General features: G+C 39.3%; 1 protein-coding gene across 5 annotated transcripts in view; it reads left to right on the plus strand.

The window, feature by feature from the left end:
* The window catches only part of ADAMTSL3 (ADAMTS like 3), a 277102-nt gene extending 263689 nt beyond the window's left edge, over positions 1-13413 (plus strand). For all 5 annotated transcript variants that reach the window (XM_043524045.1, XM_043524044.1, XM_037911341.2 and 2 more), the window contains 5 exons: positions 1976-2159; positions 5749-5953; positions 7280-7389; positions 9548-9762; positions 11438-13413. In XM_043524045.1, coding sequence (XP_043379980.1) covers positions 1976-2159; positions 5749-5953; positions 7280-7389; positions 9548-9762; positions 11438-11547 — 824 coding nt within the window. In that variant the 3' untranslated portion in view covers positions 11548-13413. The remainder of the gene's footprint in view (positions 1-1975; positions 2160-5748; positions 5954-7279; positions 7390-9547; positions 9763-11437) is intronic.
* The last annotated feature ends 303 nt before the right edge of the window (positions 13414-13716 follow it).

The following is a 13716-nucleotide window of genomic DNA, read 5'->3' on the forward strand; positions in this document are numbered from 1 at the left end:
GAGCTGGGTTGGAAGTACTCTTACTTTTCTCCATTTGTTGCTGTTTTGTTGTCCTCCTGTCCCCTAATAATTCTGATATTTATGTAGAAAACTGTGACGTTAATTTTTTGCACTGATTTTCACCTGTTTTTAAATTTTTATTATAAACACTGATAAATTACTGAGGAATTTTAAACAACATAAAAATCAGAAATAAAGGGCCTTGCTCATATTTTATGGATAGCAATATGATTTGGCTTACTGTTTATGGACAAAAGATCAACAGAAGATATAATGTGTGATCCTGCAATCCTTTACTTCGATAAGCATGAGTAGTCCAATGACTGCCACTAGACTGTGTATGTGAATGAGGACTATTTTAGTATGTAAGTGCTTGCAGGATCAGAGCCAGAGTTATCTGATTACTACGGTGTAGTGATTTTACTAGAAATGTATCCATGGTCAAAATATGGCCTATTGATGACAAATCTGAAATTAAAAGTAAAGCTAAGTATTAATTTATTAAAACTATTAGAAAACATTACATGTGAGGGTCATATCCTGCCCTCAGTCCATGAGTGTGTATGTTATTGAAGCTAGTGGAGTTCTGCGTATAGATCTAGTTAAGTATATGGCATCTGGTGTCTTTTGTCTGCCTGCATTTTGTCTGTTTACCAATACATTTCATATTGATATTGGTCAGTATTTTTACTGGGGATTTTTTTTCAATCATGAGCTTTGATTTTGAGAATTGCACATGTGGATGGTTCATCATTTATGTATCCAAACCTTTTTGAAAATGTGAGGACTTCATTGGTGGTTTTTGTACAGTAGGCATACTGAGGGCACTGCTGCACAGTGGCATCATAGTTAAACAAACAATACAAAAAGAAAAGGAGGACTTGTGGCACCTTAGAGACTAACCAATTTATTTGAGCATAAGCTTTCGTGAGCTACAGCACTTCATCAGATGTAGCTGTAGCTCACGAAAGCTTATGCTCAAATAAATTGGTTAGTCTCTAAGGTGCCACAAGTACTCCTTTTCTTTTTGGGAATACAGACTAACACAGCTGTTACTCTGAAACAAACAATACAGTTTCTCCATCACTGTTCAGCCAGTAAATTTAACCATTTCTGCTTTGAAAAAAGCCCTTTGGTATTATTTTAAGAAACCCAGAAGTAATTAGGAAACACTGAAAAACAATGAGTTAAAGAATTCAGTATGTGCTGTTGGACTGAGGCTGTGGATACAGCTGGTAGCTATCAATTATTCTTGGTTATTACAGAAAAATCTGACTCCTTCTGTAATCACATAAAAATCTGTCAGCATTGCATAGTACTTCATCTTTTACCAAGTGTCAAAAAACGGGGGGGAAGGGAGGGGAAGAGTGTGTGGAAAGGAACTCATTTGGAATTGTGATCAAATATAAGGGCTATAATTGTTGGAGATGACCAGTCTTTAATATAGTGGGTTCTTTTTTCCAAAAAAAAAAAAATCCTTTTTCATCTTGCCATATGCTTTAGTGGCTAATTATTTATGCATTAGGTGCATTTTCTGTATTTATACCAGGCAAGATTCTCTTAAATCTTGAAATTATGCAAGGGGTCTGGAGTATTGATAAGCTCTATACAGAATAGGTTCTTTACAGAACAGCAAGAAACATAGAGAGCATTATTTACAGTTTCCTTTTTTAATGCTCACTATATAAAGAATGCTATGAAAGCCTTTAAAGAGGTTCATCAGTTCCTACTGTGAGCAAATTCTGTCCTTCTGCACACACGCTGATCCTATTGACTTCCTTGGGAGGTTCATGTGCATACCTGATGGCAGAATTTGACTTTACATGTTAGACAGGAACTAAGATTTTTTCCACAACGAGCATGGCGGCTTCTGTCTCACGGAAACTGCTGTAGCACAAATACAATTGCTACACAGTTACTATCTATAATGGTTTCTCTCACTAATTTTCATTTGCATTTCTTCTCCTATTGACAGACTATAAATGGGAGTATGCTGAGTGGAGGCCTTGCTCTGCTACCTGTGGGAATTCAGGAACCCACTTCAGAAGGCTGCAGTGTGTGAATTCTGAAGAACAAAAAGTGAATGAATCATTATGTGAAGACCGTCAGAAGCCAGTGGTTAGTTATCAGTCCTGCAACATACATGACTGCCCTGCCAGGTAAACCCCTTCCTGTTGTGTTTCAATCTGTATTAATACTTCCTTTTAAAATATGTACATGAACCCCTGAAATTGTTTCCATGTGTTCTACTGTGACTCTGAAATATTCTAGCTTTTGTGCAATGATGAGTCCTAAGGCAAGGGAGATGTGAAGACCTGCCATCAGCAATTACAGGAATACTAATTCTTTTAGAGACAGGGCAGCATTCAGTCAGAATTTTAAGCAACTTGATATCAGAACAGCATGGTTCAGAGCTCTAAATTTCAAAGTATCTACCAGAGGGGTCATCCTGAAGTCATTTTTAACACCAAAGTGGACTCTCAAGATGGAACAGTTCATATTTGTGGATTAGATGGTAAATGTCTTGTAAAACATACTTGCTAAGGAAGTGTTAATGGTAATCAATCAAACAGCTGAAATATTGATATACTTGCATATTACTTTTAGATAGAGATCTAGTTTGGCCATGCATCCTGTCCTAGATAGACTTGAGGCCTTCCCAAAATTCCTGACAGTTTCCGAGTGGAGTGGGGACATCCCCAGGGCTGGCTAATCTGTCTGTGAAGTAGATTGTGTCTAGCTCTGCTTGGGTTCACAAGGTGTTTGGAAGAGAGTGGTGCAAGGTGTTCTTTCTCTTCCTTGTGCACTTGCACAGGAGCCAAAGGCTTGGTGTTTGCACTTGCAGAGGACAAAGTTAGAGTGTGTTTATCATGAACAAAAAGAAAAGGAGTACTTGTGGCACCTTAGATGCATCCGATGAAGTGAGCTGTAGCTCACGAAAACTTATGCTCTAATAAATGTGTGAGTCTCTAAGGTGCCACAAGTACTCCTTTTCTTTTTGCGAATACAGACTAACACGGCTGCTACTCTGAAATTTATCATGAACAGTGGTGCTAGACAGCGGAGCTTGCCATGGACCATTGTTACCCACTGGCTAGCAGAACAGGGTTGATGCAGAGGGGGAATATGTACTGTAACTGCTTATCTGTCTGATCTACCTATCATATACCTACAGGACCTATCACCATAGTATCTCAGTCTTTCAGACTGTGTTGCAGCTCGCTTTCTGGCATGCAGTTCCTCACCAATCTTGTTGGCCTTCTGGCTAAGTCAACTAGAATGCCTCTGGGAACTGCTCTTGGGACAACACGTCTGTGCACGTGATGCAGACACACCAAAAGCTTTAGCTGTTACAGCCAAGAACTCAACTCCAGTTTTACCACTCACTTCCCACGGCTTGCAAGGAACTTTCCTCCCTGTCAAAGTTCTGTTCCCAGCCTGCAGCAGCAACACTTGCTGCCACATGAATACAAGCACTTTGCATCTCCTGTCAGGAAAGGGCGTCTCCTAACTGCCAGCAATGTAAAATTCACGAGGGAGGGAAAACTCATGCACATGTGTTGGAGTTGCTGGTCATTGGAAAATTGTTGGCAGCAAGTGTTAAGTCCTTAACTGACATTGTGGAAGTACAATTGCCAGTATGTTCTAAACTTTGTATTCTAAATATATAAAAAAACAAAACATAGCAACAGATAAATATAAGAAGAAATGTGTTTATATTTCAATATTGGCAGCCAAAAAACAGATCACTCGAAATTGTGAGTCTGAACTCAAGCCATCCCATAACAAGTGAATTTCCTGCCAATGGAAAAATACTAAAACAGAAATAATAATCTGAAGGAGTTTGAGAAGCATGGACTGCACTGCAGGCTTTCTTCTAAAATCGGGCCAGTCGACTCAGGTGAAAGAAAGAAGGAGAGAGTAATGTAAATACTTGAGGCACTAATGCACCTCTGAGGAGAATTCGGAACATGTAGTGAACTCTGGCACACAACATGGCAAACTGTATTAAACTGGTCCGAGAGCAATTACATCAAAACTCTCACAGTTAATTCATATGACAAAACATACTAATACCTAAGTTCTCTCTGACCTGAAATATTCACTAAAGTGCTTTAACGTACTGTTTTACTTGTATTGTGTATTTTGCATTTATTATTAAATTTTAGAATATATCTATTAATATGCATATAGTTAATTAGAATTAGAATTTTGCATTTGTTTGCATGAATTGAAATGTTTGTTTCCATATCTACAGTACTTAAATTTTTCTATATTTATATTGGGATTTTGTATTAGAGCAGTATGAAAATATTTGAGTATATTTCCTTAATAAAAACATTTCCTTTAATAAAAGAATCTCATATCTCTTACATAAAGAGAGCCTCCTGATCCCTAAGAAATGGGTGTAGCAGGAGCTGCTAGTGACTGGCCCAAACTGTCCCTTTTCCTGTTGCCTCCAGTATGGTCACTGACCAGGGAAGGGAAGTAGAAAGCATTTGAACTTCCAACTCCATTCCCCACATAAGTGGCCTGTGCACTGCTATTAACCCACTGGGCCACTCCCAAGATGACTCATAGAAGTATATGGAATTTCAGTGTAAAGTCAAAGTCATAGGCACCAATTCAGCAAAGCATTTCAGCATATGCTTATCTTTAAGCTCATGCTGGGACTTCAGCACATGCTTAAAATGCACTAAGTACTTGCTGAACTGGGGCCTTACTGACCTATTGTACAGATACTGTAAATTTGTACAGTACTTGCAAGAAAAGTAAAATGAAGAAAAGATGGGGTGTCCTATTTTTAAAGGCAGTAATCCATCCTGAGTGGACAAACTACTTGGCCACAAGGGAACTAGATAATTGCTGATTAGAATAGCATATCCCTCCTATTTTCACAGTTATACAAGTAATTTCCCAATCCCTATTTTTAGGTTGGATTTAGAAAAATATTAAATAGAATAAATTGAACCACCTCTTGCTTCTTCTGTTGTGCCTCTTGTTCCAAGCTGTTCAGATAAACACTAAATTATTCAACTTATCATCGATAGAAAAATGTTCAGGTCAGTCCTTTATATAACAAGCACTTTATCTAGCAAATTTTGGTGACCTGTGACACCTGTTATATTAATTACATTGGGGTCACTACATGTCATTTTATAAGCTATGAAAGAGAGGTCTGTTATCAGTTCTGAAAGAATCTCTTAGATTCATAGATTTTTAAAGCCAGAAGGGACCATTATGATCAATGGTGGATTCTCTGTAACTTGAAGTCTTTAAACCATGATTTGAGGACTTCAGTAACTCAGCCAGAGGTTAGGGGTCTATCACAGGAGTGGGTGGATGAGGTTCTGTGGCCTGCAATGTGCAGGAGGTCAGACGAGGTGATCATGATGGTCCCTTCTAACCTTAAAGTCTATGAGTCTATGAGTAATCATGTAGCCTGACCTCCAGCATAATACAGGCCAAAGAAATTCATCCAGTAGTTTCTACATAAAGTCCATAACTTCTGTATGGCATATTTTCTTAAAAGGATGTCTTCTGAAAATCATCCCTATCAGTCCTGGCTCAGAAGAAACATTGCTTAGGAGGTCATAATACTGGCTCATATTTTTCTCATGTTAAGGAGCTGACTTTAGGCAAACGATAGTAAGTTCCTGTAGTTTTTATTTTTAGAGAATTTGCTGTGATATACTATTGTGTTTGCATTACTTTCCTATTTACTGTCAGTTTATCTTACATCCTCAGATGGGTAACTAGTCCATGGTCTGAGTGCTCTGCTTCTTGTGGTAATGGATTTCGCCAACGACAAGTATCTTGTCAACAAACAAAAGCAAATGGCACTACATTGATGTTGTCACCAGATGCCTGTGTCAACAAGGATAGTCCACTGGGAAAGAAAAGGTGCACGGTTCGTTCATGTACAGAGTGGATAATTCAGTCATGGGGACAGGTAATCTACCCTTTGAAAATCTTGACTTGAAACTCAGTGTAAATACAGCTATGCCATCATACCGCAATCTTCAAATTTATGTTCTGACCTCCATGCTTGGTAGTTCTCTTACTGTTGGAAATCTTTGTAGATATTTCTTCATATTACAGTAGTTAATATTATTTGTTTTGTGGTGGTACCTAGAAGGCCTTAATCAGCATTAGGGTCTGTTGTGCAAGGTGCTGTACACTGGCATATAGGAAGAGCCCCAAAGGTGTGGTTAATAGCTTTCAAACAATGTTTTACAAGTCTTGGCTCCTTTATTTTGCTATGTCTAGTAAGTTTACTTTATCGGTCAAAGAAAAGATATTCTGTGGAGATGTAGGCAGGGTATATGCAAGTTTTATCTGACAAGTGAGTCCTGCACAGAAAACAAAACGTATGCTTTGAAACCCTAATGTTAGCCTCACTTTATTTTATAACCTAGTCTGTTTCTCTCTCTCTCTCTCCCGCCCCAATACTGGTACATAGCGGTTTTATTGCACTTGTACTGGAACCGTAGCTGTATCTGTGAAAAGGCAGGCATGTGGATGTGCTTTAACAGTAGATGACACAATATTTAAACAAGAGGAATTGTGCTCTTTACTTTCATGTTACAAATTGCAAGAGCTTTTGAATTTACTATGTTTTTTCAAGAGGACTGGTCTGGTGTTTACTATTTGACCTTAATAAACATTTCAGAAACATTTCCCTGAATATTCACTCAAATAAAATTGATTTGTGTTCAGTTATGATTATTTCCCTTTTATGTCCATCTTCAGCAGCTCTTTTAACAAAGGCATTTACCAGAAGATTTAGCTTGAAGAAATGGTTAATTTTAAGTGAATTTTAGAAACTATTTGTAAAATGAAATTTTGAACTTGTACTTGCAAACATTCATACTGAAAGCCTGATTCAAAGTGATACATATAACCAGTCATGGAACAGATTCCGTTCCATGTGCCCAGTCAAAATTAATAAATACAGCTTGAATTTTAAATATCAAATACTCACAAGAAACTGCTTGTGAGCAATCTACAGACCAAGAATTATTTGCAAATAATTTCAAGTAGTAATTTCAAAAGCTTCTGATGGACAATTCACACACACAAAAAAAGATACTTTGGCAAGTTAAGTTTTCACTCTGAATTATTTTCTTAGCTCTGTTTACTACGGTATAACAAAGAAACAATGTTTTAATGGACCATGCACTATCATATCCAAACAAGCAGGTAAAACTTACACTTTATGTGGACGTACATAAAGATTATCTTTTCTAATAGAAGATTTTTTAAATTTTATTTTTAGTGTTCTGGTCGCTGTGTTGGCCATGCTGTGGGTTTACAGCACCGTCACATTATATGTAAACATCACAATGGATCTCTCGTTCCAGATTCTTATTGTGACGAAAAAAAAAGGTACGCAGTTTGATATAGTATAGAAATTGTCCTGCTTTAGATAATACTTTTTACTTTATAGTATCTTTCATCCAATATTTCAGTGCACTTTTATAAACAATGAATTAAGCCAATCCCCCAGGAAATAGGTAATTATTAATATTCCAGTGCTACAGATTGAGTGAACTCCAGGTCTAGACTAGTTAACTGACTTCCCAAGTGTCACTTAGTATGTTAATGGTAAAGCCAGGACTAGAACCATGGAGTCTTGAGTCCCAGTCCCATGTTTAAAGCACACGAGACAACATTAACCACGCAAAGGATGTTAGTCCAGGATAGGGAGCAGGTCCAGAAAAATCTAAGGATGATGGACAAGAAAGAGAGATGGAGAGAAAATATAGAATCAAGCTGCTTAATTTTAGGTTAGAGATTGTATATGAGTTTTTTTCAGGCATCACTCGAATTAATTATCACTGTTGATTGTAATGGAAGCTGAAAAAAATTAGAAATAAAACACCACCCTTTACTATTTTTGAATCCCCCTCATCCTTGCATTGAAACCCTCCCCTGCTGAAAGAGAGGGTAAGGGAACTACTTGTCAGATACCACAATACAGTCCACGCCCTACATTCCTCCAGAACAGAAAAGTCACTTGCCTTTTCACTGTTTGAATCCTAAATGGGCCACAGTGTGTGTCTTTGACTTAGAATAACTTTAATGACTAAACAGGCCAAGAGAAATGGGATATTTTTTGCTCTGTGACACACATATATTGTATATGATAGATTTTTACTTTTTTAATACCTACTGTATGTTTGGGTCCAGTAAAAAATTAAAATTAAATAAGTCTAATTAAATATGTAGAGGCCTGCCATAGTTTTCTTGTCATTGTTGAATTGGGCCTCTACTGATAATACTGATCTCAGAGTACTGTGCTGAAGATTAAGTTTTGTAAAATTACAAAGTTCTTCTGGGCATCATAATATGCAGCATATGGATCAATTTGATGTTTTGTGAGCACTGAAATAAGGCAGATGTTTCTTTGAAAGCACACACTATGCTTCCCTAAGTGTATGATACCAAAGCCGTACACCCTTTTACATTTAGGCCAAGAAATATAAAATTGAATAAATATGAGCATATGACTCTGATAATCTGTTCTCCAGAGCCGTGTTCTTTCTAGGCATCCTTTTCTTTTGTTTTTAGCTTCTAAGTAGCTCCCTGTTAAAGGAAAATTACAGCTTTGACATCACAAGATCTTAATTCCAGCAGATTGTGTTGGCGTATGTGAGATTTTTTTGGCATGTGCTTAAATGTTTTACTGAATCAGAGCCTACATAGGGTGGGCATAACCTCAAAAATTAATAGGACAATTTGCCCAATAATAAGGACTGACTTAAACTGACCTGTGGGAGGAAAAGTTTGTCCCATATGGGATCAAATGTCTAGGTGGGTAGGTGAACAGATAATGAAAAGTATGGGAAGAACATGTAATTTGCACACATACATTTGACTTTTTATCATGTTTTTAGATTAATTAGACCTGAATCTGTGTATATTTCTCTAATAAAAGTGTTTCTAAATTGTGGAATTGTAGCCATGTTGGTCCCAGTATATTAGAGAGACAAGGTGGGTGACGTAATATCCAGTATCTTTTATTGGACCAGCTTCTGTTGGTGAGAGAGATAAGCTTCATTCAATAAAAGAAATTACCTCACCCACCTTGTCCTTCTAAATTGTGAGCATTTTAAAGGCATTTTCACTAAACATTAGGGCTGAAATCTTTGCCCCAGAAAGTAAATGTCAAAACTCCCCCTTACTTCAACAGGCCAAGATTTCACCCCAGAAGGTAAAAATGTTTGAGAAGTTTTAGTATCAGTGGGATGGTAGGGTGCTATTCTGTATTCTGGAGTGCTTACGTATAAAGAATCTATAGCATTCAATACGTTAAATGGTGAATTGACTTTAAAATGGGGTTTTGTTTTCTAACTAAAAACTTTCTTGTCGATATTTTGCATAAACACCAGTAGTTTCTTCTGTCCCAAGGTAAAGGAGCAGTAGTTAAAATAAACTGGGACATATTTCTTCTCATTTTGTGATGACTGACGTATAACAAATAACTATGTGCTAAGAAGCATCTAGCACAGAACTGTTTAACTATCATGTTTTTTCTCCACAGATCAGCTGTCAGAAGAAACTGTTCTTCAGAGATGTGTGATGTGTATTGGCGGACAGGTCCCTGGAGGCCCTGCAGTGTAGACTGTGGAAGTGGATTCCAGTCACGACGAGTAAACTGTGTACACAGGAAGAAGAATAAACCTGTGGCTGATCAGTACTGTGGGTGGAGGAAGAGACCAATGACCTGGCAACATTGCAATGTCACTTCCTGTGGCAGTACGTAAACATTTATTTATATCTGAGCATAGTCATAGTTTGTAGTAGTTATATTTAGAGAGCAACTCCAAACTGTACCCTAATGATTTTGCAAGCGTCTGTTTGCACATCAAAGGTAAAGCTATTTTCTCCAACAAACACTTCATTATCCCTGCTATACTTTTCTCCCGTTCTGCGTCACTTTGATATTTAAGAATTAAAAGCACCAGTTAGCATCAGGCATATTATGGGTTAATCATATACAGGTTTCCCCAACACAGCCGTGCCAGTACAACTCATTTATGAATCTCTGAGCACATTGCTGATTTTACTAAATTGTGGGGTAGTTTTGTGAAATGGACAATAGATAAGTGGATATGATGAGATCACCAGTCATTTTATTTGTGACAGCGTTTGAACCCCTGTTGCTAGAGATGAAATGCTAGCATAATAATTGTTACCATCAGTGATGAGCTGTCAAAATCTTAACAACTGGCTCCCACCTCACCCCACGAGAGGGTCGTGGCCCACCCCTGCCCCCCGGGACTCCTGCCCCATCCAACCCCCCGCATTCCTTGACGCGCGCCCCCCTGGGATCCCTGCTGTCCCCTCCCCTGTCCCCTGAGTGCCCCCAGAAACGGGCAGGAGGGTCTCGTGGGCCACTGTAGTGGGTACCCACCCTGCCCCTAAGAGCCAGAGGGACCTGCTGGGGCGAGGTGGGAAGTCCCGGAGGTGCTTCCCTGGGGCAGCTCCCAGGAAGCATCCAGCAGGTCCCTCTGGCTCCTAGGGGCGAGGGAGCATAGCTGGGGGGGGAGCAGGGAGAGCGGCCGCTCCCACACTGATCCCATCAAAAGTGGCACCTTAGGCGCCAACTCCCTGGGTGCTCCAGGGCTGGAGCCCCCACGAGGAAAATTTGGTGGGTGCAGAGCACCCACCGGCAGCTCCCTGCCCCGCGCCCAGCCCCAGCTCACCTCCGCTCTGCCTCCACCTCCTCCCCTGAACGCGCCGCCCTGCCCCACTTCTCCGCCCACCCTCCCCCGCCGCCAGCTGTTCGCGTGGGAAGCCTGGGAGGGCTGAGACGCAGGTGGCGGCTTTGCGCTCAGGCCCAGGAAGGCGGAGGGGAGCTGGGGCGGGGAGCGGTTCCCCTGCGCGCCCCCGGGTTACCTGCTGCGGCGCGGGCGGCCCTCCTCGCGCCCCCCCGCCCCAGCTCACCTCTGCCTCCCTGGGCCTGAGCACAAAGCCACCGCCTGCTTCTCAGCCCTCCCAGGCTTCCCGCCGAACAGCTGATTCGCGGGAAGCCGGGGGGGGGGGGGGCGGAGAAGCGGGGTGGGGTGGTGTGTTCAGGGGAGGAGGTGGAGGCAGAGCGGAGGTGAGGTGAGCTGGGGCCAGGTGTGGGGCGGGGAGCTGCTGGTGGATGCTCTGCACCCACCAAATTTTCCCTGTGGGCGCTCCAGCCCTGGAGCACCCACGGAGTCAGCGCCTAAGGCGCCACTTTTGGCCAGTGGTTAAATTTAGAAGCCCTTTTAGAACCGGTTGTCCCTCGCAGGACAATTTAACAAACTGTTCTAGTGAACCGGTGCGAACCGGCTCCAGCTCACCACTGGTTACCATCAAACTATTGTTTGTGTGAAACTATGATTTACTATTTATCCCTTATTCATTATAAAGCCTTTTAATGTTTAAATATATTTTTCAGAAGGCGAATGCAAGGATACAACTCACTACTGTACATTTGTAAAACATCTAAAGTTATGCTTAATAGACCTCTACAAGCAAAGGTGTTGTCAGTCATGTCAAGAAGTGTAATTCTTCTGTGGAAAGTTCATGATGCTGCAGTGAAGAGATGAGAAAACAGGTTCATTAAATCTAGACTGTTCAAAGAATATACTTGTAAATAAGACAGTAGGCCTAATAGTTAAATGGATACATGGGATTGATGAAAAACAGCATTGTAGATTGATATGCTTGAGCGGAAATTTTGCTGGAAGCTTACATTGGCCACTCTACTGCAGTGGAACATTTAATGTTTTAAACATTTTCATGTCTGGATTAAGAGGAGAATATCATGGCACATCATCTGTGGAACGTCACAGGTCATCATAGTATAATTTTATTGGGAAAAAACAACCTTATCTAGAAAGCACCAGGTAATGCTTACTTCCCTTTACTTATAAGAAAGTCTAAATCACAAAATCCTTTGAAGAATTTTGGAATGCAGCAACTGATGTCCCTTTTTATTTTCATTGTGTTATCAAATTTAACAAGATATTTAAATCTATAGAAGCAGTGGCTTGTAGCTATAACGTTTTTTGGCAGTGATTACATTTTCATAAACAGCCTGAGCTTAAACTATGAATAAGGGTCAATCTCACAGGACAATTTTATTGAGATTAGCTGTCGGCTGGATACACAGCAGTACATTTCATTTTTCATTCCTGTATTTATGTGTATGCATTGTAGATGCTGTTATGATTTTCAAAACAGCAATGGTTCTGTTTTTGAATAAATGAGGTGTCATTTTCCTTTGCTCCTATTTTTGTACTCCAGTCTCACTGAAATATGATCAAAATAGTGGCATGATTAATCTTCTCTATTGATCTTAAATTAGACTCAAGACTTTCTTATAAGAGCTGTGAATGAAATGTTCATGAGCACTATTCTCCTGCTCATAGTCAATTGGGGACGTAAAGCCAGTAACTGGTCAAATGTGCCTGTCCAACTCTATCCCTTCAATAAATATTTTCTATTTTCCAGTCATGGAAAAAAGTAAGAGGAAAGAGTTGTTATATATGAAGATAAATGTGTAAGAAATCAATTTCAATCAAGCTGATTTTTCATCATGATCATTATCCATTCAAGCCTTTTGTGTGTTAGTAAATTCTGACCATGACATTCTTAAGTAAATCTTTTTCTGGACTACAAATTATATGCCTGATAGGGCTAAACATTTTGCTTTACCCCAGAGAAGCCTGCACAAGGCTGAAGATGGCATTTTTTTCTTTTGCAGCTTCCAACTGTTGCACAAATTGGAAGCCTGAATGCATATCTTGAATTGGAGCCTGCGTTAGTAGATTATTAGACTGCATTGAATTGTGATTAGTAGGCATGCTGTAAGAACAATTTTAGAAACAGTATTCCTATACCATGGGTTTGCATCACTGAAAATTAGACTAGCACTACTGTATAGAAAGTGTTTAAAGTGGGCAGTTGTGTTCTAGCTGACTGCAAAGGGAGGATATTCCTGATCATTACCTTTTTAATCAATAATGGGTCTTGATTGCTTAAGCAGTTTTTTAAATTAAAAGAAAACACTTGTAAAATACTTTTGTATATATTTATTGTCTGATTTTAAAGTGCAATATTTTGTTTTGTACAGTGTGTAATAAAGATTTTGGGACATATATTTTTCTTATTACCAAAATTTCTTATTCATGTTTTTTCTTTGTATTTAAAGTTTTTAAATGTTAACACATAGCACTCCTTTGCTTCTTTTATTTTATCTTTGGTTAAGTATGCATGCTATTTGGAGGCAGTGCTGTAAATGATTGTTATTGCAATTGGCATGACATTCCTCTAGGTTATTTTTACTGCTACTCCAGTAACCAAAGATGGCTAACATTTATTTTTCATTGATATTTCTGAAATAAACTCTACTTTAGTTATTCATCTGCACTATTATACAGAGATTGTTTATTAAGTCATTTTCATAGAAGGTACGGTATGTTGCTGTTACCAGTGTTATGTTACCATTCTGTTCCTTCCCTATTTTTAACTTCTCAAAAACAGCAGTATTTCTCTAATTTTGCTGTTTTCTGGACCAGATCTTCAGCCCCACTACAGTTTGCGTGACACTGCTCTAGAGATGTGATGCAGACTTAAAACTGCCTTACATAGGTAGAAGATTCTTCCAGTACCAACAAATTCTTGTGAGCAGCTCTGCAATACACTCTCACTCTTTCTCTCATTCACCCCTTG

Source organism: Chelonia mydas, chromosome 10 (genome assembly GCF_015237465.2).
Source record: "Chelonia mydas isolate rCheMyd1 chromosome 10, rCheMyd1.pri.v2, whole genome shotgun sequence".
NCBI classification, from domain to species: Eukaryota; Metazoa; Chordata; order Testudines; family Cheloniidae; genus Chelonia; species Chelonia mydas.